Source organism: Synchiropus splendidus, chromosome 19 (genome assembly GCF_027744825.2).
Source record: "Synchiropus splendidus isolate RoL2022-P1 chromosome 19, RoL_Sspl_1.0, whole genome shotgun sequence".
Lineage (NCBI taxonomy): Eukaryota > Metazoa > Chordata > Actinopteri > Syngnathiformes > Callionymidae > Synchiropus > Synchiropus splendidus.
In genome coordinates, this window is record NC_071352.1 from 3,718,694 (window position 1) to 3,743,274 (window position 24,581).

Below are 24,581 nucleotides of genomic sequence, written 5' to 3' on the forward strand. Positions count from 1 at the left end.
TTCATCATCAGTATCGGTATCAGCGGGAAGAATGGTAACGTCACCGGCAGTGTTGTACTCTCACAGGGAACATATTTGTCAGTCAGAGCACGGACAGATAAACACGGTCAATACTGCAATAAAGGCGGTCTAATCTAATTCAAACACAAGCGGATGTGCAACAACACACAAATCCGCTGGAGGGCGGTGTTGGGTCGTTTAAAGCGGTTCAATGCGGGAAACCTCCCTGCGTCCACGCCGCTCTTGTGTTTACTATTCCAACACTTGAGCAACTCTTGACAAACTCCAGCCATCTCGCAAAAATAAAATATCCTGTGAATAAGCTCGAAGGAAACGCGACAAAGCACCGCTCTGCTGAGCTTAATAGGTTCTACCGATGAAGGACGTCATCTGTGTTGTGAAGCCATAAAGAGTTATTTATGGCACTGACATATGTAGGGTATCTCTGCTGTTATGTCTCTGTGCGTTTGAAGGGTCACCCAGTGACTGCTGGAGGGGTTAGTGACCCAGCAACGGATTTGGGGAGACTAATCATTAGCTGCTGAATGGACCCTCCTCCACAGATAAGGCCCGGGGTCCTAGTTATTCTGAACTAATCACACTGCTTCCTGAGATAATGACTGCCATGTTGTCCTACTTTGACTGGGTCCTAAGTCCTGCTGGTAATGAAGCTGTAAATCAGCAATAATAAAAACAAACCCACTTTGTTCCCTAATGTGTGTTTGATTTGAGCCCTGAGCGAGGACTAATAAGGAGACACGCCTTTTAATGGCCCTGAAGAAGGATGGATTTGACCTGTTGCATTAGAAAGCTGTGTCCTGCGAACACACGAGGAAGATCCAGATTCCTCAGCCACATGAGCGCCACTCCTGTAATGAGCACTTATGAATTAGCATTTCACTTTTCACCACAACTGACTTTCTTAGATTTGTCTATGTTTATTTCAGTTTGAATCTTGGTTTATTCAAGTGTTTGCTTTTATTGTGAAATGACATTTCCTTTTGTTAAATTAAAAACACTAGTGTTCAAGGCAGCAGGTGGGTCTGTGGTCTTGTCGTCAGTCAAGTAACCAGCTAAATGCTACGTTAGCAACGTCCAGTAAAACAGCTCCATTGCTGTTGGTCGCGACTTCCCATGATTCCAGAAAACCCAGCAGCTCTTGGTTTCCCAGCAATGATGAACAAGCCGTGTAGAAACTGGACTTCTCAAAGCGCTGATGTGAGAATATGATGATGGCTGACTGATGGTGGATGAGCTCAGTGAAGTGGAGCATCATTCATGTGGTACTGAAGACGGGGAGGACGTCAGTGTTCTCCTCCAGGCTCGGCCACAGTGAACGGCAGCTGTGCTCCGTGATGGAGGCAGGCGGCTCCAGACTCACACCTGACGTCAGCCGCTGTTTGCTCAGGAGGTTTATGGCTCGGTGAAATGGTCGCTGGGCAGGAAGTGAAGTGACAAGCGAGTGGAAGTGTCTGTCGCCAAAACTGAAGTAAACATGTGGTGTCACCCTGCCCCCCTCCAACCCACGCTGTCCAGAGGGTTGGCGTTCGCTGGACAGACGTCGGTTGACAAACAGTGGAGCCGGACCTTTATAATCCGCCCTGCTTTTATAGCCCACAGTGTTTATCAGCCACTCCAGCCTTCTCTTTTACAGCCGCTCGCCATGACCTTTGCCCCCTGTCATGCACGAGAGCTTTCCACTGCGACAACACTGCTTTCTCCAAACACACAGCTTGAAGCAGGCTGCGCGTCCTGACGTCTGTCCCGCTGCTGCCCCTCACTCCGGGTCAGAACCCAGGCAGGATCCAGGCTGAGTAGGAGAAGGCTTCCGCCGTTGACTAGGAGCCGGGCTGAAGGTGTCTGTAGGTGCTGGGCTTCAGCGTCTCTGTGCTTCTGAGCGTCAGAGGAGGTGGAGAGAGGGAGCCCCGGCTGCCGCCTGCGGTTATTCATTAACACGCCAAGCACTCCGGCTCGCAGGATTTCACCCGCTGGACGCCTCTGTTTTTCAGGGGTTTTTTGCATCTGAACTGGACCTGTTTCTTCGGGATGAGGATTCAGATGGGACTCCAGTGAACCACGCTCTCCACAGCCTCATCTCGGACATGTAGGTAGACACAGGAAGAGACTCCCGAAGAGATCGAGATGTTTGTGTCAGCCAGCGCACTTCTGCTGGGGATGTGGATGGCGGCGGCAGCGGCCAACCAGATGCTGGACAGGTGCCCGTCGCGAGCGTTCACCATCAACGTGGTGCTGCTGGAGGACGACACGTACGCGTGGAGTCGGCCCTTCGTCCAGGCCGCTGTGGAGCGGGCCATCAAGATCGACTCGCAGGAGAACAGCAAGCAAGGTGGGAGGCGCCGGCAGATCAGCTCCACTGAAATGAGGAAGCTCCGAGTGCGAAACAGGTCACTGGAGTTGCCCTGCTGAGCTTATCGTCCGGGTCCAAACATGGCTAATGTTTCAGCACTTCTTCTCAGCTGCTATGATGCAGTTCAGTTTGGGTTTTGACGGTGCTGAAACACAGTCCATCCTCCAGTAGCTCATGCGAGAGTGGAGCGTGTTCTCTGCCCTCTCGTCAAGATCACCAGAGCAGGATGGAACCCTTGGTGTGGAGTGGCTTCCTGCCTCTCCAAGTCTGCCCCCGTCCTCAGCTGCTGCTGATCTAGTCTCCTCAGAGATAGAGGAGCTAAAACCTCTGATCTGCTCCACCATTCCAGGTCTGAACTTCAGCCTGACGGCCAACTTCAACGGCTTCAACACGACTGTGTACAACCGGCAGGGCTGCGGCAGCAGCACCTGCGAGGGCGTGGCCATCCTCAAGATGCTGCACGTGAGTACTGGGTCACCCAGAGACCGGGTCAGGCCGGAGCCCGGGCAGCTGGGGGGACCCGCTGAGGGACACGTAGTGACAGATGGTGTTGGTGATGGGATAGTCCTGGAGAGGGCCGCCAAGTGTTGAGGGCTGATGACGGTTGTGTCTGCAGAGCAAAGGCGAGGTGGGCTGCGTCATGCTGGGCCCCTCCTGCACCTTTGCTACCTTCCAGCTGGTCGAGTGAGTATGTCCCGCCTCCTGACCTGGGACCTGCCCCCTCAGCTCCACGCTCCTACCCTGGCTGTCTCTTTCAGCGAGGAAATCGGCCTGAGCCTCAGCATCCCCATCATCTCTGCCGGCAGCTTCGGCCTTTCATGTGACTACAAGCCCAAACTGACCCGCATCCTGCCACCGGCGCGCAAGATTGCCAGCCTCTTCCTGAACTTCATGAATGAGAGTTTGCCCTTCAAGGACGTCTGGAGTCGGGTCTACGTCTACAAGAGGAACAGCAACACCAGTGAAGAGTGCTTCTGGTAGGCACGTGACCGTTGACCTGTCCGCAGGCACTTGACCACCCCGCCTCGCCTCGCTCGCAGGTACATCAACAGTTTGGAGGCCCCGTCGTCTCCCTTCGCCTCGCTCACGCAGCGTGAGATGCTACGAGGAGAGGAGGAGTTCAAGAGCGCGCTGGAGTCCAATAACAGATACAGCAACAGTGAGTGTATGGGGGTCTTGGCTGGGAGCCTGATCCCCGGCAGGGCTCAGGAGCACCACATCAGACCCAGCCCCCTGACACTTCTCCTCCTCCTTCTCCAGTCTTCATCCTCTGTGGAGCCCCAGATGAGGTGGTCTACCTCAAGTCCCTGGTGAAGCAGATCCCAGACGGCATCATGTTCATTCTCCTGGATGTGTTCAAGTAAGGCGGCGACTCAGAGCTGGCGCCTGCTGCGCTGTGTTTCTGTCTCCAAGTCACACTGTTCCTGCCTCCAGCCCCGACTACTACAGCCAGACCCCCGTCAGCAAGGAGATGTGGGACGTCCTGGTCGTCACTCTGCCCCCGAGGAACTACACATCACAGCTAACCTTCAACGACACAGTGGGTTCTGGCTGGGGGGCTGCCGGCTCACTTCCTGTCTGATTCTGGCACCTCTCCGACAGATCAACGACTTCGTGGCGGGCTACCACGACGGCACGCTCTTATTTGGGCAGGTGCTCCGGGAGAGGATGCTCCACAACCTGACGGCTCGGGCCTCCGCCGACGTGCCTCTGAGCGACAACCCGTTCGGAAACGTCACCTTCACAGGTTTGGAACGCCCACTCCCGCCAAAACCCGCCACCTGGAGGCCGGAAGGCGTCACGTCACGGGTCACAGAGCGTGAACATGACGTCCGACCGCTCATTTTAGTTGTTGTGGATTTGGGTGGAGGTTCCAGGTCCGCTGGGGGCGGGAGGTCCTCAGAAGCAGAGTGTAAAACTGGGGTAACAAGCGATGCCCCCTGCAGGTATGGGCGGCCACTACTCGCTGGACGAATACGGCGACAGAGACGCCAACTTCTCCATGATGTACAGGTCCACGCTGACCGGACAGGTGAGGCGGAATCGGCCAGCCCTGCACTCCAGCGGACTCACTCTTCTGTGCTTCTCTCAGTACACAACCTTGCTAGTGTTTGACACGTCCCAAAACCGAACTGTGGAGGCAGAGAGGAACCCTGCGCTGCCATGGGAGGGCCGGGTGCTGCCGCACGACGTGCCGGATGTGCTCCCGGATGGTAAACAGGCTCTCAGGTCTGCGCTGCGGGTGCGCCCATTAACCTGCCTGAGTTCCGCAGACTTCAAAATCCAGGATGTGCTGGTGATCGTGCTCAGCCTCAGCGTGGTGGTGGTGTCAGCCATCGCCCTCATCTTCTACAGGTGCAGGAGCCTCCACCGAAGTCTGTCACACCTTGACCCGCCCCAGCTCAGCATCTTCTCTGTGCTAGACAAAACAGGAAGGACCGCAAGCTGCAGAAGAAGTGGTCCCACATCAACCCGGAGCGGATCGGCCCGCTGAACGAGAAGGAAGTCTCTCTGAAGGTGATGCACGTGAGCAGTGAGAGGAGGAGGTGGGAAACTCACGCCTCATGTGCTGCAGATTGACGACGACAAGAGGCGGGACAGCACCATCTTCTCTCACCGAGGCTGCTACGACAAGAAGGTAAACAGTGCCCGCTAGAACACACCTACTACTGAGGACCTCTGGATCTGTAAGGACCTTTTGCCGGTCCCAAGCCTGAGTTTCCGGATGAAGACAGTCTGGTCCAGAGCCCCGGTTCAGGTCAGCCATGAGTTCAGGGGCAGAGGCTGGGGAAAGGGTGATGGCCAGGACAGGTCCTCACAAGGATAGAGAGAGAGAGACCGACAGCCTATTGTTGTGTTCATTAACGAGAGACGTGTGCTGTTGTGATGATGAAACCTGATCAAGATAATAATCCATGTGCCACTTCATCACCACCGTCGTCTTTGTCAGCCTGTGATCCTGAAGGAGCTGAAGAACACTGATGGCGACTTTTCCGAGGACCAGAAGATCGAGCTCAACACGGTACCTCATCTCTTCAGTCAGACTCGCCCTGTCACGTGACCCGGGGTCTGCTTCTCTTGTTTTTGAGGTGTAATGCCGTCTGTTGTCACAGCTCCTGCACATCGACTACTACAACCTGACCAAGTTCTATGGCACGGTGAAGCTGGAGTCCGGCGTGTTCGGGGTGTTCGAGCTCTGCCAGCGAGGATCTCTGCGGGTGAGGCTCTGGGCAGTCAGAAGATCAATCAAGGCCAGCAACTGACTGCCTGACCTCCGCAGTACATCCTCAACAACAGGATCTCCTACCCAGACGAGACCTTTATGGACATGGAGTTTAAGATCTCAGTCATGTACGACATCGCCAAGGTAACGCTCTCATCTATCAGGCTTCTGCTGCCCAGGACGAGGTGACGTGGAACGGGATCTTTGTGTGGAGATAAGATAAATTCCAACAGCAGGGAGCGGAAGAAAGCCCCGAGCGGATCCGTCTGCCGGAGCGCACCTTTGCTCACTCGCACTGAAGTTGTTGTTCCACAGGGAATGTCCTACCTGCACTCCAGCAACATCGAGGTCCACGGCCGCCTCAAGTCCACCAACTGTGTGGTGGACAACCGCATGGTGGTCAAGATCACCGACTTCGGCTGCAACACCATCCTGAAGCCCGGCAAAGGTGAGTGACACCAGGAGTGACTGACTCTGAGAGCGACCTCACCTGCGTGTCCTGGCAGACGTGTGGACAGCGCCGGAGCACCTGCGCAAGGACGGCGTCTCCCAAAAAGGCGACGTCTACAGCTACGCTATCATCGCTCACGAGATCATCATGAGGTGTCCGCCTTTCCACACGCAGTGCTGCTCCAGTCGAGCAGGTGAGCCTGACCTCTGATGTCCACTGCTGCCCCCGGATGATGACCTTGCCCCTAACCCCACAGAGAAGATCTACAGGGTCCAGTATCCCAGCGGGATGTCGGTCTTCAGACCGGACCTGAGCTTGGAGGGAGCCTCAGAGAAGACCATGGAGGTGAGCGCACACACGCACACGCACACGCACACACAGAGCGGCGAGCAGCGAGGTGAGCGCACACCTGCTCCTCTCACCTGCAGCTCTACATGCTGATGAAGAACTGCTGGGACGAAGATCCAGAGCGGCGGCCGGACTTCAAGAAGATTGAGGTCACTCTGGGTAAGATCTTCAGGTAGGCCAAAGCCACAGAGATCGGCAGCCACGTTACCTTTGCTGCCGAGTCTGAGCGCCACGTGTGGCCACAGCAACCTGCACAACCAGGCCAGCGAGACCTACATGGACAACCTGATCCGGCGGCTGCAGATGTACTCGCGCACGCTGGAGCACCTGGTGGAGGAGAGGACGGCGCTGTACAAGGCTGAGCGCGACCGAGCCGACCGCCTCAACTTCATGCTGCTTCCTGCGTAGGTCACCGAGCCGCCAGGCCCTCGGGCAGCTCCAGCTGAAGCCTGAGCAGATGCTTTCTGCTCCAGTCCAGTGGTCCGCTCGCTGAAGGAGACCGGGCGAGTGGAGCCGGAGCTGTTCGAGGAGGTGAGCGTCTACTTCAGTGACATCGTGGGCTTCACCACGCTGTGCCACTACAGCACCCCCATGGAGGTGGTGGACATGCTCAACGAGATCTACAAGAACTTTGACAGCATCTTGGACCACCATGACGTCTACAAGGTCCAGACTTGGCGTCGGCGTCCCTCTCTGGCTGCGTCCTCACGCTGCACTGTCTTCAGGTGGAGACCATCGGTGATGCCTACATGGTGGCGTCCGGTCTGCCGAAACGGAACGGAGACCGCCACGCAGTGGACATCGCTCACATGGCTCTGGACATTCTGTCCTTCGTGGGGACGTTCCAGCTGGAGCACCTGCCGGGCATCCCCCTATGGATCCGGATCGGCGTTCACTCAGGTAGCTCGGCTCAGCATGAAGGTCCGGCTGACTGGACCTGGTTCTGAAGGCGTGTGTGTGGTGCAGGGCCCTGCGCTGCCGGGGTGGTGGGCAACAAGATGCCTCGCTACTGCCTCTTCGGCGACACGGTCAACACGGCGTCCCGCATGGAGTCCACCGGCCTACGTAAGACCTGTGTGCCCTTGCTCACTCGCAGCCCAGGCTGACCCCTGATGCTTCCAGCTCTCAGGATCCACGTCAGCCAGTCCACCATCAGCATCCTGCAGAGGACCGACTGCCACTTCCAGTACGAGCGCAGAGGAGAGACCTTCCTGAAGGTGAGAGGTCTGAGAAGCAGCTGCTGCCTCGACTCTTCCTCTGACACCTTCTGGCTCCCAGGGCAAAGGCAAGGAGATGACCTACTGGCTGACCGGAGCCTCGGGAGGGAAGCCCCACCTACCCACGCCACCCAGCGCGTGAGTGACACTGGCCAGGACCTCGGCTCTCGCATGCCTACTGACTCCTCTCTCCTGTTTGTGGCTTTCAGGGAGAACTTCCAGCGGCTGCAGCAGGACCTGGCTGAGATGATCGTGTCCAGTCTGAAGAAGCGCGCAGGAGGCCGGGAGAGCTTCCACAAAAGGAAGACCTTGTCCACCAAGGTGCGGCGGAGGGACACCAGCAGCAGCCCGGACTACTTCCACCTGGCGGTCACGGAGGAGCCCAGCACACACCTGTGACCAGTCCTGTGGCTCTGGGTCCAGCGGCCACACCTTGGCCTTCAGAATCTCCACATTTGTCCACAACACAACGATGCTACCTTGTTTTTGAAAGACTCCAAATGACTTGTTTGTGATTTTTATTAAATATTATTTTGACGCTCGATCCTCGGGTCTATCCGGTCCAGATCATGGTCGCTGGGGCGCATAGACTGAGCTCTGCTGGCCACACACACACACACACACACACACACACACACACACACACACACACAGACAGACAGACACACACACACAGACAGACATCACGACCCGGCGCCTCCAGCGACCGTCTTGGTGGTGACCAGAGCGGTGCCCCCCAGCTCTGTGGCAGGAAGCGGGACCCTGTGGCTCCAGACTGGACCAAGCGAGGGCCCGGAGGGGGCGGACGGGTGCGGCAGGTCATGGTGGCATGAGTGGGCGGAGCCCTGGGACTCGCTGCTGGAGACACCTGTCGGTAGCGCTGCAGGTTTGTTCAGGAACTCGGTTTTTGTGGGATGATCCGGAGCCCTGAACCCTGCAGGAGGAAGCACAGCAGCAGTGAGACACACAACTACACGCCATGACTGCAGCGCGCCAGACCCGGGTTGGGGGCAGACAAGGAGGGTCAGACTGGTGTGACGTGCTCCACCCCACGCCCACCCCCAGGGTGTTCTGTTGCAGAGGAACTGAGTCGAAACCGAGAGGCGTCAGGAGAGTGCTGGGACCCGAGGGACCCGACAGGAGAGGAGAACCGAAAGTCGTGGGTTTCTGCTGAGATCAGCGTCACACTTGGCTGCGTGGCCTGGTTTCATCGAGCACTTGCAGATCATCTGCCTCAGAAGTGAGGGAGCGGTTCCCCCCGAGGCTTTGTGAACCTGTTGCCCTCTGTGGCAGGAGCACGAGCAGGACGCAGGCGACCCGCAGGTGCAGGAGGAGGTGCCGAAAAGGACCGATTCCTTCTGAGCCTCCAGAGGAAGCTTCTGCAGCAGGTGGATGAACTGGATCGTGGTTTATAACTCAGAATGGATTAGAGTTTGGAGGATTCGCTGCAAGGATCCCGCTGCGTTTGACCAGTCAACAGACTCTATAGAGCAGCAGGCGCTAGAGCCGTCACAATGCTGCCCCCTGCTGTCGGGCTGAGCCCATGGCACTCAGAATGTTACGCTACAGATGAAAGGTGCGAGGGACGTGAGCGTCTGCTGACCCAGCTGGGTCTGTTATGATGACTAGCATTAGCATTAGCGTCGGCGGCCTCACCGGTAGTCCTGCGCCTCCTCCGGATGAAGATGACCATCCACAACACCAGCGCCAAGACGGAGCCCGCAGTGGTCAGTACCACAAGCGTCCAGAGCATGGGACTCACTTGAGACGTGGACTGAGACCGTCCAACAGGAGAAGCAGCCATGAGCTCCGGGTCTGAGGGTAGGAGAGGATCTGGTGGGACCATGATGGGAAACATGACTGAGAGCTGGAGCCCCCATCCCTCCTCCCCAGCAAAGACTCACCGTCGGAGGGTCCAGGTGCGGCGCCTTCATGGATGCAGGCGCTGAGCAGGGTGTCCCACTTCTCTCCTCCAGGACAGGACTTCTTCTTGCTCATGGCTGCAGCTACGAGCATCAGTCGGGGGGAGGCCAGTTGGTGAAATGAGTGCAGAGGCACCACCAGCGTTTCACTTCCTCAATTTCGACGGAAGCAGAGAGACACCGTGAGCGTCCCAGGAGCCTCATGAGGCTGCCCCCTGCTTACCCTCCACGCAGCACATACTGAGGCCACACACACCACAAACTTGCTAAAACTTTAATAAGAACCTGACAGCACAGGCGGGCGTAGCGCTGTTTAAAAGAGACCTGTTGCTTAAAACCACTGTGGAGAGTGGGCGGGGTCAGTCAGGGCCGGAAGAGACGCGGCTGCATCCGGACGAAGGAGAAGTTGTAGAGGGGGGGCAGACCCTGGTGAGGGACGGTGCTGAACTGCTCCCAGGCAAACGGAGGAAGCCCGTCCTGAGTGGTGGGACCGTTGATGGCCTCGGAGGCCAGGTCCCGGGCCAAGGAGAGGTCAGTCACCTGAGGAGGTCAAACATCAGTGCATGGCTGGTCTCAGCCTGAGGAGCGCTGAAGGGGGCCAGAAGAGCTGCAGATGTTTGAGCTGTGTCATGTGACCTCAGGCCAAAGGAGGAAACCCGCGCGTGTGTGAGTGAGTGTGTGTTCTGGAGTTCCGGGCTCAGCCCTGGGCCTCCTCCCAGCTCCTTCCCTCGTCGTGGTGAGGCTCACCTTGGTGTCGTAGCAACCGCCTGGCGACGGCTCCTCAGCCTTCAGATCATTGCGGCAGCAGATGGACTTACAGGGGTCTCCTCTGGAGTAAGGGTCCTTCTTGTAGTCTGAGGACCCACAGACAGGTTTCAGCACCAGCAGCCAAGGAATGCGGGTCCGGTCTGGTGACTCCTCCCACCATTGAACCTCATGATGTGCTTCAGAGAGTCCAGGTCCTCCACACGGGCCTGGTCCCGTCTGAAGATCTTGGCTCGTGGACACAGGTCGTAGGAGAAGTCGTCCCCAAATTTCTCCCACATGGGCTGGTAGCCGCTCCTCTGGTAGATCTTCCTGTGGAACGGGATGTTGTAGGATGGCCAGTAGCCTGTGGGCGGACGAGACGGTGGTGAGCAGCGAGCGGCAGCGGTGAGTGGCAGCTGCCACCTCTGCGCAGAGTGTCTGTCTGGTCCGAGAACTCCACCAGTCCTGGGATCTGCTCCACCACCGTCAGTGCCCCGTCCCCCAGACTGTGACCCAGTTGGACCTTACTCCGGTCCAGAACCATGTACTGGTTGTTGTAGGTCCCTGCAAGTGAGCGGAGAGCGCTGAGAGTGAGGGTCTCCTGTGGCCTGGCCTGTCCCGGGGGCTGCTCCGGCTCTCACCAGAGTTGTGTCTCGAGAAGACCCGGGCCCACTCCTCGCCCGAGCGGGCCAGGCTGTGGGCCAGCCGGACCCGCTGCCAGGCCAGCAGGCTGGAGGGGGTGATAAGGTCGAAGAGTGAGGCGTTGAAGACGTTGTTGGTGGTCTGGGTCATCATCAGGCCGGAGCCCAGCAGGTAGAAGTCATCCAGAGAGACCAGGAAGCCTGGACAAGCAGCCGTGATTCTGGAGCCCACGGGACCCGGGACCCACAGGAGGCGCACTCCTACCTGGGTAGCTGCTGAAGGACAGCCTCCCCGTCGCAGTGTGGGGCTCTGCCACCCGGAAGTCCCAGTGCTTGTAGACCCGCATGCTGGCGGCGTAAGTGTACCAGCTGGAGTGGGCCAAGAGCAGGTTCTCATAGCCGGGGGTCACCTGATGCATCAGTAGCCGGTCACTTCATGTTCAGAGGAAGCCAGGGCCCCTCACGCCCGGAGCCAGGACACGTCTACCTTGATGAGGGCGGAGCAGTGACCCATGCCGGGCAGTGTCGGCTGTTCAGGAGTGGAGCTGTTGGGCGGGACCAGGGCCGGGATGAGGTCCAGCAGGTCGCCCACGGCACTGAGGAACTGGACGGCAAAAAGGGACAGAGGCTGCCGGAGGACAGGCGCAGTGTCAGGGTCCAGATCCCACTCGCCCGCCGGCCCGCCCGTCTCAGGCGGACTCACCTTCTTCCCCTCCTTCTTGGCCCAGTCGGCGGCGCCAGCCTGCAGTCCATCCAGCTGGGCCAGGATGAAGCCGGCATGGCGCCACAGCGGGTCCGACCCCCGGCCCAGCTTCACCTGCTGCCTCACCCACTGGTCCTGCTCCCTGCAGAAGACGCAGCTTTAACGCCGGCGTGACTTCTGAGGGACCCCCTGGAGCTGGACTCACTTGAGGAACCTCTGGACCACCTCCAGCACTTTGGGCTCCTTGATCAGCTGCGGATACATGTTGGAGTAGTGGTCCATCATCTGCCTGCACCCACCACAACACAATCAAACAGTGGAGACCAAAGTGCAGAACAGGCTAAAGGTCATCTGAGCGGAACTAGTGATGTGTCAGCAGGAGCTGAGCCGTCAATGTTTTCCAAGACAACAATGTCCTGGATGAACAAGTGCTGAGTAATGGCAGCAGAAGACTCACGCGGCCGTCAGGAAGCCCTCCAGGTAACCCGCCAGGAAGAAGGTGAGCTCGTCTGCCACAGGGCTCCTTCCGTATCCGGCCCGGATCTCCAGGACGCTCCAGCCCGTGGAGGACAGGGTGTCGTTCAGGAAGCCGTACGCGTCCCCGTCCGTCTGCAGGACCCCCTCCTTCACAACCACTGTCTTCAGGTGCGGGTCCCAGAACACCGTGGCAGTCGTCACCTCTGCGGCAGAACCAGGTTCTGGTGGGTCACGAGGAAACAACTGAACACAACTGAAAAAATCACGGCCGGGAGAAGCTCCACGGGTGACCGGTTCCGCTGAGCGCGGGTCCAGCTGAGACCTTCGTGAATCAGCCCGCGAGTTTACACCAACTTTACCTTCATGTTTATAAAGCAACAATTGACCCCATCGACCTACTTACGGTCAGAAGTCGCGGCGGCGGCGGCCGCCAGCAAGAAACAGGCGAGAATCTCTGCTGCGGTCATGACAGCGGCTGCGTCGGGAGACTCGAGCGCGCGACACAACGGAGAGAGACGGAGTAGACGAGGAGTATCCAAGCGCAGCGGATTCGATTCCTCATTGGGGGAGGGAAACCGGAAACGAGAGAAGCGCGTGAGGTGTCCAGTCCATTCATTTCTGAGTGCGACATGCGAAAGATTTCCTGCGATGACGTCAGGGGGGTTAAAAAGTTTCCACCCCAGATGGGACTCGAACCCACAATCCCTGGCTTAGGAGGCCAGTGCCTTATCCATTAGGCCACTGGGGCTTGACATCGAGTGCCTGCCGGGACAAAAGGTTTTGAAGTTAAAAATATTTTGTTCAATCGTGTCTATGAACGCTGTCATGCAGTGATCCCGACGCATCCTCAAGTTTATTCTTTCTTAAACAAGAACGTCTGACCCAGTCTTCTTCACAGTCGGAGTTTACGTTTACGTGACAGGGGCGCCCCCTAGCGGTGACGCCAATACTACGCGTCAACAAGCCATATTCAGAAACCTATTTGTCTTATTGAAATGAAAGGGTTTCTGCAATAATTTCAAAGTTATTAAAAAATCAGAATGATGGAAAGGCTAGCCCGTGGAGATAATATTGTTTAACAGGTTAGGGTTGCGTGTAAGAAAATGAATGAATCATCCCGGTAATGTTTTGTTTGACTCCTTTGCCTTTCCAGTCCTCCTGGGCATGCTACATGCTAACACTCAAGTGAAAGCACATATTTTGTTTGGCACTACAAAGTGGACAGAAGATCGCAACCAACCATGTTGTTAGTCAGCTCCATCAGGAAACATCCATCGCTGACGGCTTGTAGACTTTGGCTCCTCACTGCTAGCTTCCTCTCATTCGCTTCAGATAAAGCTGGGTCAAAGGTCACGACTGGCAGGTCCGCTGGTCAGCAGAGCACGAAGGGTCTGGTCGACAGCAGACCAAGAGACCAGTCTCTCCAGTCATCACAGCTCAACTGTCACCGTGGAGTCACGACTCAAGACGGACGAGGTGTGACCTGCACCCAAGGTCGTGTCACACTCAGGAACCACTCAGTTTCACACAAGTCTGTTTACTTGATAGACCATTGAAAGCACACACACAATGGTACATTGCATTTAGACAGTAGATGGAATGGCAGAAAATAAATACAAAATAAACTCAGCGCACAGTCTTGCTGTTCCGACTTAGTGTCACATGACCTTCAGAGTCTGAACTCCTCCCTCAATGCCTTGGTAATGGGAGAGTTCAGCAGGTCATTTGGAAAGTCACTGTGCATCTCTGGATCAGGCAGAAGAAACATGTGAAGCATTGACGAGTCTCAGCTCAGGGCTGGGGGTGTGGGTGGATGTGGGGGTAGGGGGCGGGGTGGCAGCAGGCCCATCCAGGTGGAGCAGAAATCAAGGAGAAGTGCAGTGATCCAAGAGCAACTCAGTGGTTCTCTTCAATTTCTAGTGTTTTAAATGCAATGATCTGGTTCTGGTGCCGACGCTCACCCCCGAGTGTGATGCTCCAGTTTGACCACCAGATGGCGTGAGCTGCGCACAGGCGAGGTCAGCCTGAACCAGAGTGCTAGGATGGTAGTGGAGAAGGCACGGCTCCTGCTCCATCTCGATTCCAGTGTAAACAAACTCATTGGTCATCGATGAGTTTCTCCCCTCCGTTCTCCACCCGCAGGTCGGCGCCGCTCCTGCCCCCCGCCTCCTCCTCCTCTTCCTCGTCTTCAGCGTAGGTGAGCGACGGGCTGCTGTAGCTGATCATGGTGCGCGACAGGTCCACCTCGATGGGGAACACGTCGGCCTCCTTCAGGACGGCGTAGCACTCGTCGTAGTAGTGCGACATGCCGGACACAAAGCGTTGCAGCTGGAACACAATGTCCTGGACTGTGGAGGAGGCGACACAGCAGACGTCTCACATGACCTTGTACACGGACCTCTCTTGGAGCCACGCACCGTGCTTTTGGTCCAACAGCTCGATCTTCTCCAGCACGTCCTTCCTCATCTTGGCGAATCGGGCCCGCGCCTCCTGCCTGCAGCGCAGCACCAGCCGGTACTCGTAGTTCCCCGTCACCACTCGGTACAGAGGTTCTCCCATGGCCTGTCAGGAGGCACCAGATTGACACCCGGCCACCAGCTCAACACACAAGTCTGCCACTCACGATGCTGCTGTACTCCTCGTCGTCCATCTCCTTCACCTTCAGACAATAGGACTGAGAGAGAGAACAGCAATGAGAGGCAGCTCTGCAGCCCTGCAGCCCAGCACACGGGAAAGCTTTACCAGATATTCAAACTTGACGTCCAGGTACTTGCGGATGGTGAGCTTGGTGTCGGGGATGGCCTTGTGAAGGTAGGTGTTCAGGTCATGAAGCATCTGCGGCGACATGTTTTCACTTGGACTGAAGTCAACACTGGAGTTTGGGCCCAGGTTCTTTCACTCACAGGCTTGATGGTCTTCAGCAGCTGGATGCCGAACTTCTCGATGCTGCGATGAGCATCTGCAAACTTCACAAAGGCCTCGCTCGCTGCAGCCTGAGGCTCCCGAACGCCGATGACTGAGAAAACGTCCCCAAACCCTGAAGGTGAAGGAGAGAGCAGCTCAGCACCCCGACTGAGGCCCCGGCAGCAGCAGCAGACGCGGCTCACCTCTGTGAGTCTGAGAGAGCTCGAAGAAGGCACGCAGCAGCCTCTTGGTGTGCTCCATCAGCCCTGGCAACACAGCAGCAACAGCTGGGTCACACCCTGCCACCTGTAGCCCTCCGCCTCGGCTCCTCACCTCTGTACAGCTCGGCCGTTTTCTCCAGCTCCTCCAGCCGCTTCACCAGTCCGTCTGCAAGATGGACATCACCGTGTGAGAAAACCTAACCGCCGTGTGTGAGGAGAGGCCCGCGTCAGGGGCGGAGCGACCGAGTCCACAGGCCCTCACCGTTGCACAGAATGGCCCGGCTGAGGCCCAGCGCGTCAGCCGTGCCGGAGCTCATGTTCTCCACCAGCCGGTGTTTGACTTTTTTCAGCACTGGAATGTAGAAGACAGAGGCGTCAACGCTGATGGAAGCGGCCGGCCACGGAGCCAAACTCACCTATGTCCAGAGACTTTCCCTGTTTGGGGTCGGCCTGCAGTTTGTTGTAGTGGATTGTGGCTTCACCCTGAAAACCACAACAGGATGTCAGCAGTGGCCGGCCCTCGTCCCACGCCGCCGCGACTGAGAGACAAAAGCTAAGCCTTTAATTCCCTCATTGCTGAAGGTCATGGAATGTGCTGGACGGCAACAATGACGGCACCAAAACCAACACGGCCAGCACCGACCCCTGCCAGTCTGCTCCACCCTGCCAGCCACGCTTCCCTCCAGAGAACGCAGTGAGTATTCTGGGCCTTGGGTTTTGCTTAAAAACAAGCGTCAAGGAAAAACTCCACAGCTGCTAAGGGTTAAAGGCGGGTCCCAGTCGTTCGTGTGAGTCTATAAAACCCATGTTTTCACGTAAAACTGCGGCGTACTGAAGCAGCAAACGAGGAGTTTGAAGTCGGGAAGCCAGAAGCAGGAGCTGATCACCTGAACGGCCTGAATCATCTTTGCTACTTCCACTTTGGTTTTTCCCTTCACTGGTTTGCCAGCAACGCCTGTGATTTCGTCCCCTGCCGCGAGCGTCCCGTCAAGAGCCGCCGGCGTGTTGTCAAAGACCTGCAGCAGAAGCACAGGTCAGGCAGCTCCCCCCAAGACATCAGCCAGGCGCACGTCACCTGGACGATGTAGAGACATGGGCAGTACTGAGCGCCGCCGCCGATGCTGATTCCAATCAGATTGTTGGCATCTTTCTTCAGGGACACAATGCCGGGCACAGTGGGAATCCCCCTGGGAAAAGAAAGCAGCTTCACCTCAACCACTCTCTCCGCACTGCCCGTCAGCCTCTACACTCACAGCTTGTCCTCTTCCAATTCATAGTCCAGGTCCGAAAACATTGAAGACATGTTGGTTTGGTTCCTGAAATGGAGGCACACACGAGTGTCAGAGCTCAGTCCCAGCACCGTCTGAAGCGCGACTTGGGCTCAGATCTCTGAGGTCAGGTGTCAGCAGGTGCACTAACAGCTGCTGGCGGAAGGCCATCTCAACTACCGAGAAGCGCGGCAGAATCGCGACTGCTGTGGCAGCAGGCTTGGATGTCCAAACCTCTCCCCGACGACAATGACCCGAAGAACAACGCTAAACGTGTTTTGAGATACTGAAATGAGGAAAGTCGCTTCTAGCGACGCCTCGTTAGCTGCTAGCTTGGCAACAGCATGGAACCGATTAGTAGCGCAACGCAGTTACATCTCCATATTCACCTTCGTTCGACTCTGAAACTCTTTCACACGCAATCCACCGCAACGCGCATAAACCCGCAAATGGTTCCTTTTTCACCGCTTTCTCCGCATCAATGTCTGGCGACGGTAATAGCTAGTCGCCTCTATTTACTTATCACGTCACTTCCTGTTCAGACAGGAAGAGGAAGCGTCAGCGCGACCATTAAACAGACCAGAAGAATGCAACAGACTATAAGAAGGAAACAGGATATATGCATCCCTAAATATATTTCACTACTAACATACGTAGTATGTCACCATATTTCACTTGTTTTAGGGCTGATGGTGTCAGTGTTTCTCACATTCATATTTTTGTTCTGATGACTGCCTGCAAGAGTGGTGATATCTTCCAAGGTGTTCAGTTGTTGCACTGATAAAGTTCCACCGTTGGATGACTGGCAGCTCAGTGAGAGGACGAGCAGCTGCAGCTTCACATCACCTCACCATCCAACATCAGCATGGTGGGTTTGCATGAGCTGACCGTGTTTCACTTCCCTCCCTGAAGCTCCAGAATCCCTTCACTCGTGTTTCAGACCCTGGAACTGAGCGGCGTGAACCTGAGCATTGGAGACCAGCTGAAAATAAAGGGAGAGGTCCCCAGTGATGCGGAAAGGTGAGCCCCCTTCAGGTGCTTGGATTAGAGGTTCTGTGAGGCCCTGATCAGGTCCAAACTGGTCGGCAGGTTTCAGATTGACCTTGGACACAATGTGCATGACATTGCTCTGCACTTCAACCCACGTTTCCATGATGACATTGATGGCGCTGTACTTGTCTGCAACTCGAAGTCCAGTGGGTGTTGGGGTGAAGAAGTGAGGGACTTGCACAACCCCCTGCAGAGAGGAACCAGCGTCAAGGTGAAAGCCCTGAAAACCAGCCCAGAGTCAGAAGCGCTGACTTGAGCTTGGTGTTTACTGTCTTTACTCTGCTCTCAGATTGTGTTGAAGGTGGCGGGCGACTGGTTTGAAGTGCTCCTCCCAGATGGACACGAAGTCCGCTTTCCGAATCGTCAGGACGTGGATGTCATCAGCTACGTGAAGGTTACGGGAGACTTCAAGCTATCCAGTCTGAAGATCTGCTGAAGAGCTTGGCTGGAAACACCAGACTCAGGACAAAATAAAGCTGCAGAACATCACATGGCTCACTCTGGCGGCTCAGTTAGACAACAGCGGCAAATGGGTGCAGGACTGGTCCAGAAAGGGAGCGCTGACTCATCATTTTGCTGTCTCATATCAGGCCGAGAACATGTGAGACAGAATGAACCAGCGGGAGTGACCTCTCCTTTGATGTTGATCCCGCTGCGCTACAGTCGGAACAGGAACAAAGACAGGCACGCCGTGCGTTTGCTGCAACCTCTTTATTAAGAAAGTAGTGTGGTTACTGCTGCACCAAAGCTGGACATGAAGAGTGCTGGGCAGTTGAAGAAGAAAGGCGTCAGGCAGGACACCCACGTCAGACCTTGATCTCCTCTTCCTCCTCCGAGAGCGAGAACGTTGCTTTCCTGCCGCTACAGACGGCAGGGGAGGCGGTTCTGCTGCTGCTTCTCTTGATGGACCCTCCGTAGTGACGGGACAGGACGTCTGCGGCCCTCTGGAACCTCTCGCCGTCCATCACAGGTTCCACTGTTGAGTCCATTTCCTCTTCATTCAGTCTGGTGGAGAGGTTTGGCGAAGTGGCTTCAGGGGTCTGCACCGGCGTGTCAGACATGAAGCTCTCCTCCTCCTCCTTCTCCTCCCCCTTGACCCCGCCGAGTCCAGACTTATGAAGGTCAATCAGGCTGAGGACCTCGCTCATGAGGGAGGGGCCGAGATCCACGGTGAAGGAGGCCAGGGAGTCCGAGCGAGTTCGTGGGGTGACCTCACCGTCCGGGGAGGAGCCTCCATGCCAGTGGCTGTCCGGAACCTGCCGGTCCAGCCAAGAGAGGCGGGGCAGGGTGATGAACCCCGACTGGAAGCCTGCACACAATGCACACAAGTGGAGGCAGGTTTAGGTCAGATGACACTCACAGCTGCAGTGTTCAAGCGCCACCACCGGGCGGCAGTAGAGGCACTGCCATGGGCAAACAGCACAGGAGAGACAAGGTCATGTGATCGCCGAGGTCATGTGACTGAGCGACCTGTACTGCGGGAACAGTTCAGGACAGAGCTTAACTGGTCAGACGTGTGCAGTGGTTGCCCCAGTGATTCGAGCTGGTCGCCCTGGAGTCTTCAGGGAGCCACGCTGAAGGAGGAGCCGCTGACATTTACACTCCTGTTTTTCTATTCAGGACCTTCAGATGCTGACCTCAGGACGGGGACGGACGCTGGCAGGGTTCCAGACCGGGTGAACTCTGGAACCCGTCCCATCACGCGCGGCAACAGTTCAGGTCACACTGCTGCTGAGGGACCTTGGTGAAATGCCCTCCTGTTTCACAAACATTACCCTGGAGTGGTCAAGGATTCTGGGGTCACATGACCCCGCCCACTCTGGCTTCTCCTTCAACTCACCATAGGAAGAAAAGGCGCCTTCCGTGGAGCTCACAGAGGAGGGCAGCAGCGCCCTCTGCAGGCAGCCGCCGGGAGAGTCGATGTTGAGCTGAGGCAGGGAGACGGCGTTCTTGATGATGGGTGAGATGTCCGGGGGCGGGGTTGAGAGGTCTCGAGAGCCACCCCGAGGACCCGGTCGAGGTCCAGAGTTCTTCCGAATGTGGCGGAAGGTTCGCGTGAAGAAGCCCGTGGACTTGGAGCTGTAGGCGGAGTCCGGACTGCCTGGCTCTCTGGCGCCGCCGTAGTTGCTGAGGAAGGACGTGTCGCCAAACACGTCGCCACCACGACCCACGTGCATCGTGTGTCTGAAGTCGCCCAGCGGCGGGCTGATCATGTCTGCACACAGGTCCGACTTGAAGCGCCGCTTCTCCTGAGAGCCGGATACAAGTCCTTTCATCCCTGGCAGCTTGCCCAAACTCATGGTGGCCACGACACCAGGATGGGATCAGGCCGTCCACTCAGAACCAGGGGTCATTGCTGCTGGAAACTCCTCTGAGAATCTGAGAGAGACGGAGAGAAGTTCACCCACTTCCTGTCTGCATCACTCATGACTCAGCAGAAGGATCTCTGCCATGGAGACCGACAGCTGGTGAGTCAGTGGTGAGTCTGTGGTAAGTCAGTGGAGAGTCAGTGGTGAGTCTGTGGAGAGTCAGTAGAGAGTTAGTGGTGAGTCAGTGACAACATAGAGGACTAAGATCGAAGGCAGGATGGGCCAGTGCGAGTGAACAGTTTAGCTAGCTTGTTAGCTGATTAGCTCAGGTCGGATGCTTCTGACCGAGGGGCAGCTGGGAGAGTAAGTGGGCGGAGGAATCACATGACCATGAGCCAAGCGCCTGCCTGCTGCCCATCACCACAGAGGCGGAGCCCACCAGCAGCCGCGGTCTCGCACCATGACCAGGACAGTAACAGCCTTCAGACTTACCGGCACTCGTTGGTTTCAGGTCTCATCTTTCAGGGCAGTGAGGCTCCGCCCCCTGCAACCTCTGCGTGGCCACCCTTCCAGCAGCTCTAGTGTCCCCAGGCCTCGTCTTCTTGCAGTGAGCACGCGGTGCTGAAATGGCGCTGCGCTAATCCAGCAAGTGTTATGTCTGCGTGGCTGTGGTGGAGAGATCAGAGTCCTGGATTAGCTCCTAATCCCTGCTGTCTTCCCTCCTGCACTCACTTCCTCACCTGCACTCTGGCGTCTCCAATCCACTTAGTGCAGCGATGGCCAACGAGTAGGGGGCGCCTGTGTTTCCAACTTCGGGGGGATGGAGGCAGAGCGAGCATGACATCACAGACAGGTGGATTTAACACAGTCAAGCAAGATGGAGCACACTCAATAATCCACGGTATAGAAGTGTAATGTTTCACAGGTCCTGGGATGTGATGAATAAATGAAGCAGGCCGCGAGAGGGGTGAACTGATGAGAGATGAGTGGATGAAGTGATGGTTGTTCTGCAGAGGAACATGAACAGCTTTGACTGGACGGGAGGTGGGGACGGACAGACAGATGGACAAGTCCCAGTCTGATCTCCAACCAGGCCACACCTGGCATGTGTCAGATTACGGTCAGGAGAGTGAGCCCACCTTATCTGCTCCGTCAGTTTGAGCAAGGTGCCACTCTTACCTGCCTGGCAGGGATGAAGGCTTAATCCTCGCTTAATCCCACTTTGGTAACAGTAGTGGCATAATTGTGCGTCACATCGAGTGAAGAGAGAAGACGTGGCCCCGATATGGTCAGAGATTATTCCGTACAACTTGGAGTGGAGCCAGGAAGCCGTGGCGTCGCTGACCTGCTTCAACAGCTCCAACCATCTCCACTGAGGCTCTGGGTCAACAGGGAGCAAGAGGGAGGCGGTCCTCACAGGGGCCCTCAAGTCATAGACAGGTCCTGACAGCAGTAACTAGCTCACCAAGTATCACCACTGGAGTCAGTACTGCACCAGGAACTGCAAACAAGGGCCAGGCGGGAGTTGAGCCAACAGCAGGGCAGCTCTCTGCCATGGTGTTTGTCTCCAACGTTATCGAGCTGCCAACCGCACTGGAGTAAGAGCTGCGGCCGTGTTAGGAGTTGGTTCGGTTCCACTCGTCGGACGCGCTGTCCACCTACCATCACTGACTCCGAGTCCTGCATCCACTAACCGTGCAAGCACGAGTGATTCCAATGACGCAACGCGAAGTGTGTAAACAACTGGAAAACAATGGTTCTAAAAGTAAACCAAGCGCTGTCCGGAAATGACATCATCGACCGAACACCAGACACTAAACTTCTGTCTGTCGCGGTGCGACTAACACGAGCCACGACTGAAACATCATGCCTGAAACCTTCTTCTGGACTCGCTGAATTCCTCGATGGCATTAAACTTCTCGCACAAGTAGAAGCTGAAAGTTAGCTTTACCTGAATGAGTATTTCAAGCGGCTCTTTTACTCGTTTTAATATCAAACAAGCTAACGCTGCTGACTACGAGTTCCCGCGATAATAGCAACGAGATTACCTAAACCGTCGGTCTCGGTCCTTGGCTTCTCAGAGGAATCCACTTTTCATCCATGATTTTTAGTTTGGGAGAGTAATGCATTGAGGGGAGTGAGAGAGTCCTGCTGCTGCCGACAACAAGTGGAAGAGAGGATGGAGGGAGAAGAGGAGGAGGGGAGGGGCGGTGCTCAAGCTGCGCTACCTGCGAGGTCCTCCTGGCAGCTGACCTGAACTCACAGAACCTGAACTTCAGTCGGGTGGGTAAACAGACCTGAGGTCAGTGGCCTAACACTGCCAGTCCGCCAGTTTCAGTTGGCAGGAACCGAACCATCACGTGCCCCAGGCAGGTCCGTCATCACAGAAGGCGGAGCCGTGGGGGGCAGGAGGAAGAGTGAGGAAGAGTAGCAGAGGGAGACTTCAAGTGCAGGCAGTCCAGGGGCCAGGGGGTGAAAAAGAGAGTGTGGCCAGGATGGGACAGTGGTGCCTGAGCCGTGATGGAGCGGAGGGCGACCGATGAGGAGGAGGAAGGTGGAGGCCCACCATGTCGCCATCATGTCTTCAGTTTGGACGGGTGATGACACATTCAGAAGTCATGTGACATCTCTCTTGTGGTGCCGACCGGAGCCTGGCAGGAAGCTGTGTGGTGGACAGTCCAGCATTGTCTCTGAGGACCAGGGCTAGGAAACAATGCACCCACTGTTCTGGCTGCTTTAAGAACTGCGGCCTAAACTCCAGAGAGTGGGCGGGGCAGCGTCCGACCTGCAACCGTCTTCACGCCTGTGGGAGCTGCTGGACCTGGCACTGTCTGCGGCTGCCATCAAGTTCAGCTGGAACATTTCACGCTGTCATTCCAAACCTCAGTGCTCGGGAGGGAAGGTTTACCAGAGCCAGGAGGAGTGGATCTGCTCCTCGGATGGAGCTGGGTCCCAGAGCCTCAGAGTCTCAGAAGAGAGAGTCAAGAAAGAAAGACAGTTCTCTGAGGCACAGAGGGCCCATTATGTGTTACTGCTGGACTGGAGGCATGGCTGAGGAGCAGGGGTCAGCAGCTGCTGGACCAGAGGGGCTCATACACGCACTCACACGCTCACAGACACACGATCACATACACACACCCTCACACTCTAACTCTGGAGGTCCGGAGCAGATGGACCACTGTCCCTTCAGACCGCTCTCTGTGGACACCTGAGTCGGACTGGTGAGGGCAGAGGTCACAGTCAGACTGCTGCGGATCTGTGAGTCCTCGGAGCAGAGCGATGACCAGATGACATTCCAATGGGAGCTGACGCTCGTGGCCTAGTGCCGCCGTCAAAAGCTCCTCTGTTCCCATCACCTCAGAGACAGCAGGAATGCTGCTGCGCATCTGTCTGGGAATTCCGGGATGAAGTAGTGAGTGCATGACGATGGCTCTCTGGAACTGGTCCCAGTGGCCAGCAGGCAGGCAGAGGTTGAGGCTGCCACAGATGGCGCGCGCGGCCACCGGAGCAGCAGACTGAGAGTGTGTGTGAGTATGTGTGGTCTCCGGGTGTCACATGGCCAGGCTCATACTCACTAGTTCTTCAGTTGGAAACAGGGTCTCAGTCTCAGGAAGCAGAAATGTCTTGACCCATTCTCAACCCGGGGTCAAGCTTCGATCAGCGCGGCGCGGTGCCACGTCCGGTCAGCTGCATCACACGATAAGATGTTTGCTTCTTCTGCTTCATGGTGAATGAGCCGGGTCACAACAGTCGCTCACTTCCGCGCACGCTGACGCGGTGCCTCGCCCACTGGCGCCATCTGCCGCCCACAGACAATACTGCAGTGTGTGTTTCAGAATCAAGGGGACGCTTTATTAACATTGAACAAGAGCGCATGTGGATCACTGGCGAGGTCAAAGGTCAGCGGTTATTTACAAGCATCGCGGCGGCTCAGACTGCAGCCTCTTCCTGGGCATCTGACTCTGGAGACAGCTGGGACATCTCCATCTCCTCCACAGGTGCTGGGAGCTGCTCCCCCTTCCTGCCCCTCCACACCACCCCGACCAGCCCCACAACACTCATCAGCATCAGCAGCGCAGCACTGAGCAGCACGGACCTCAGCAGGAGGTGATCCACCTCTGGCTCCTCCAGCTCTCTCAGCTTCACCAGGCTGTCCGACCTGAACACACAGAGGTCACCTCTCCTCACCACACACCACACCTGCCCACTGTCCTGCAGAGAGACGCTCCTCATCACCAGGCTGCGGCCGGACACATGCACATTGTCCAGTCGTCCAGACCAAACATAAGAGACTCGTCCCTTGGTTCTGTTGGACCTGACGAACCAGTGAACCGCACCAGTCTGATCGTGGTGGCCACAGTGGAGTGTGAGCTCCGCCCCCTCAGCAAAGAGCTGCACAGCAGGAGGCGCAGGTTCCGGACACACAAACAGGCGATAATCCTCCTGGTCCTGAAGAGAGCGGTGGCAGCTGTACAGACCGGTGTGGGCCGACGTCAGGGACGGAAGCATCAGAGTGGAGCGGACACCCTCGGCCTCAGAGCCCAGTGAGGTCCTCCAGCTGCCGTTAGAACACTGCAGCTCCAGGCTCTCTCCCACCCAGCGCAGGATGAACTCTGTGGAGGCTCGGACGTAGAAGTGGCAGTGGAGGTGGCAGTGGAGCTGCTGCCTCTCCAGACAGAAGAAGGAGATGTCAGTGGAAGGTCTGTCCACCGAGAGCAGGAGAGATGCTCTG

General features: G+C 56.7%; 6 protein-coding genes and 1 non-coding gene across 18 annotated transcripts; 2 read left to right on the top strand and 5 right to left on the bottom strand.

Annotated features, from left to right (window-relative positions):
• Window positions 1-1,710: 1,710 nt before the first annotated feature.
• gucy2ca (guanylate cyclase 2Ca) lies at window positions 1,711-8,149 on the top strand. The gene is made up of 27 exons (XM_053852815.1): window positions 1,711-2,347; window positions 2,718-2,830; window positions 2,985-3,052; window positions 3,127-3,345; window positions 3,409-3,527; window positions 3,629-3,728; window positions 3,803-3,908; window positions 3,971-4,115; window positions 4,315-4,400; window positions 4,461-4,581; window positions 4,642-4,723; window positions 4,792-4,885; window positions 4,944-5,006; window positions 5,319-5,390; window positions 5,482-5,586; window positions 5,649-5,735; window positions 5,907-6,039; window positions 6,098-6,235; window positions 6,299-6,387; window positions 6,471-6,562; window positions 6,636-6,794; window positions 6,864-7,056; window positions 7,116-7,290; window positions 7,357-7,455; window positions 7,513-7,607; window positions 7,669-7,745; window positions 7,817-8,149. Exons 1-27 carry the CDS (start codon window positions 2,143-2,145, stop codon window positions 8,004-8,006), a joined length of 3,225 nt encoding a protein of 1,074 aa, XP_053708790.1. The 5' UTR covers window positions 1,711-2,142; the 3' UTR covers window positions 8,007-8,149.
• Window positions 8,052-12,695, bottom strand: plbd1a (phospholipase B domain containing 1a). Of its 5 annotated transcripts, none has more exons than XM_053852818.1 (13): window positions 12,501-12,695; window positions 12,078-12,318; window positions 11,826-11,909; window positions 11,621-11,762; window positions 11,405-11,545; window positions 11,183-11,327; window positions 10,918-11,118; window positions 10,700-10,840; window positions 10,455-10,640; window positions 10,277-10,383; window positions 9,512-10,069; window positions 9,264-9,422; window positions 8,052-8,541 (listed from the first exon to the last, which is right to left on the bottom strand). In XM_053852818.1, the coding sequence occupies exons 1-11, from the start codon at window positions 12,562-12,564 to the stop codon at window positions 9,893-9,895; spliced, it is 1,629 nt and encodes a 542-aa protein (XP_053708793.1). In that variant the 5' UTR covers window positions 12,565-12,695; the 3' UTR covers window positions 8,052-8,541; window positions 9,264-9,422; window positions 9,512-9,892. The 5 variants fall into 5 exon arrangements, with proteins under 5 accessions (XP_053708793.1, XP_053708794.1, XP_053708792.1 ...); XM_053852819.1 differs by having other exon boundaries at window positions 9,370-9,440; XM_053852817.1 differs by having other exon boundaries at window positions 9,264-9,440.
• LOC128751353 (tumor necrosis factor receptor superfamily member 13C-like) lies at window positions 8,291-9,605 on the bottom strand. Its single transcript, XM_053852321.1, has 3 exons — window positions 9,512-9,605; window positions 9,264-9,440; window positions 8,291-8,541 (listed from the first exon to the last, which is right to left on the bottom strand). Exons 1-3 carry the CDS (start codon window positions 9,603-9,605, stop codon window positions 8,291-8,293), a joined length of 522 nt encoding a protein of 173 aa, XP_053708296.1.
• A 77-nt stretch (window positions 12,696-12,772) lies between the features above and the next one.
• Window positions 12,773-12,845, bottom strand: trnar-ccu (transfer RNA arginine (anticodon CCU)). The gene has a single exon. It is a non-coding gene; the product is annotated as a tRNA-Arg (tRNA).
• A 776-nt stretch (window positions 12,846-13,621) lies between these two features.
• Window positions 13,622-17,031, bottom strand: pick1 (protein interacting with prkca 1). The gene is made up of 13 exons (XM_053852821.1): window positions 16,880-17,031; window positions 16,476-16,538; window positions 16,298-16,409; window positions 16,110-16,238; window positions 15,639-15,705; window positions 15,485-15,574; window positions 15,335-15,388; window positions 15,205-15,267; window positions 15,001-15,134; window positions 14,840-14,932; window positions 14,721-14,771; window positions 14,515-14,659; window positions 13,622-14,445 (listed from the first exon to the last, which is right to left on the bottom strand). The coding sequence occupies exons 2-13, from the start codon at window positions 16,523-16,525 to the stop codon at window positions 14,195-14,197; spliced, it is 1,239 nt and encodes a 412-aa protein (XP_053708796.1). The 5' UTR covers window positions 16,526-16,538; window positions 16,880-17,031; the 3' UTR covers window positions 13,622-14,194.
• LOC128751649 (galectin-2-like) lies at window positions 15,878-18,246 on the top strand. Of its 2 annotated transcripts, none has more exons than XM_053852839.1 (5): window positions 15,878-15,916; window positions 17,233-17,358; window positions 17,431-17,510; window positions 17,580-17,751; window positions 17,830-18,244. In XM_053852839.1, exons 2-5 carry the CDS (start codon window positions 17,356-17,358, stop codon window positions 17,974-17,976), a joined length of 402 nt encoding a protein of 133 aa, XP_053708814.1. In that variant the 5' UTR covers window positions 15,878-15,916; window positions 17,233-17,355; the 3' UTR covers window positions 17,977-18,244. The 2 variants fall into 2 exon arrangements, with proteins under 2 accessions (XP_053708814.1, XP_053708815.1); XM_053852840.1 differs by lacking the exon at window positions 15,878-15,916 and adding an exon at window positions 17,055-17,146 and having other exon boundaries at window positions 17,830-18,246.
• Window positions 18,226-23,565, bottom strand: cdc42ep1b (CDC42 effector protein (Rho GTPase binding) 1b). Of its 7 annotated transcripts, none has more exons than XM_053852829.1 (5): window positions 23,425-23,565; window positions 20,590-20,659; window positions 20,342-20,515; window positions 19,381-20,058; window positions 18,226-18,849 (listed from the first exon to the last, which is right to left on the bottom strand). In XM_053852829.1, the coding sequence occupies exons 4-5, from the start codon at window positions 19,838-19,840 to the stop codon at window positions 18,347-18,349; spliced, it is 963 nt and encodes a 320-aa protein (XP_053708804.1). In that variant the 5' UTR covers window positions 19,841-20,058; window positions 20,342-20,515; window positions 20,590-20,659; window positions 23,425-23,565; the 3' UTR covers window positions 18,226-18,346. The 7 variants fall into 7 exon arrangements, 6 of the variants coding, with proteins under 6 accessions (XP_053708804.1, XP_053708803.1, XP_053708798.1 ...); XM_053852828.1 differs by lacking the exon at window positions 23,425-23,565 and adding an exon at window positions 22,078-22,662; XM_053852823.1 differs by lacking the exon at window positions 23,425-23,565 and adding an exon at window positions 21,898-22,069.
• Between the last annotated feature and the right edge of the window lie 1,016 nt (window positions 23,566-24,581).

What these genes read in the sequence shown, in the direction of transcription:
- gucy2ca (XM_053852815.1), top strand. Translation starts at nt 2,143, where the DNA reads ATGTTTGTGTCAGCCAGCGCACTTCTGCTGGGGATGTGGATGGCGGCG. An exon ending in AGCTAACCTTCAACGACACA is followed by an intron (nt 3,909 to 3,970) that starts GTGGGTTCTGGC and finishes CCTCTCCGACAG; the next exon opens with ATCAACGACTTCGTGGCGGG. An exon ending in AGAAGATCGAGCTCAACACG is followed by an intron (nt 5,391 to 5,481) that starts GTACCTCATCTC and finishes CTGTTGTCACAG; the next exon opens with CTCCTGCACATCGACTACTA.
- LOC128751353 (XM_053852321.1), bottom strand. Translation starts at nt 9,605, where the DNA reads ATGAGCAAGAAGAAGTCCTGTCCTGGAGGAGAGAAGTGGGACACCCTG. An exon ending in CGCACCTGGACCCTCCGACG is followed by an intron (nt 9,441 to 9,511) that starts GTGAGTCTTTGC and finishes TGGTCCCACCAG; the next exon opens with ATCCTCTCCTACCCTCAGAC. An exon ending in GAGGAGGCGCAGGACTACCG is followed by an intron (nt 8,542 to 9,263) that starts GTGAGGCCGCCG and finishes TTCCTCCTGCAG; the next exon opens with GGTTCAGGGCTCCGGATCAT.
- pick1 (XM_053852821.1), bottom strand. Translation starts at nt 16,525, where the DNA reads ATGTCTTCAATGTTTTCGGACCTGGACTATGAATTGGAAGAGGACAAG. An exon ending in CCGGGCCATTCTGTGCAACG is followed by an intron (nt 15,389 to 15,484) that starts GTGAGGGCCTGT and finishes TCCATCTTGCAG; the next exon opens with ACGGACTGGTGAAGCGGCTG. An exon ending in GCTGTTGGACCAAAAGCACG is followed by an intron (nt 14,446 to 14,514) that starts GTGCGTGGCTCC and finishes CCTCCTCCACAG; the next exon opens with TCCAGGACATTGTGTTCCAG.
- LOC128751649 (XM_053852839.1), top strand. An exon ending in GTCCCCAGTGATGCGGAAAG is followed by an intron (nt 17,511 to 17,579) that starts GTGAGCCCCCTT and finishes ACTGGTCGGCAG; the next exon opens with GTTTCAGATTGACCTTGGAC. An exon ending in AGAGAGGAACCAGCGTCAAG is followed by an intron (nt 17,752 to 17,829) that starts GTGAAAGCCCTG and finishes CTCTGCTCTCAG; the next exon opens with ATTGTGTTGAAGGTGGCGGG.
- plbd1a (XM_053852818.1), bottom strand. Translation starts at nt 12,564, where the DNA reads ATGACCGCAGCAGAGATTCTCGCCTGTTTCTTGCTGGCGGCCGCCGCC. An exon ending in ACTGCTCCGCCCTCATCAAG is followed by an intron (nt 11,328 to 11,404) that starts GTAGACGTGTCC and finishes CTGATGCATCAG; the next exon opens with GTGACCCCCGGCTATGAGAA. An exon ending in GACAGACACTCTGCGCAGAG is followed by an intron (nt 10,641 to 10,699) that starts GTGGCAGCTGCC and finishes GTCCGCCCACAG; the next exon opens with GCTACTGGCCATCCTACAAC.
- cdc42ep1b (XM_053852829.1), bottom strand. Translation starts at nt 19,840, where the DNA reads ATGAGTTTGGGCAAGCTGCCAGGGATGAAAGGACTTGTATCCGGCTCT. An exon ending in AGGCGCCTTTTCTTCCTATG is followed by an intron (nt 18,850 to 19,380) that starts GTGAGTTGAAGG and finishes CATTGTGTGCAG; the next exon opens with GCTTCCAGTCGGGGTTCATC.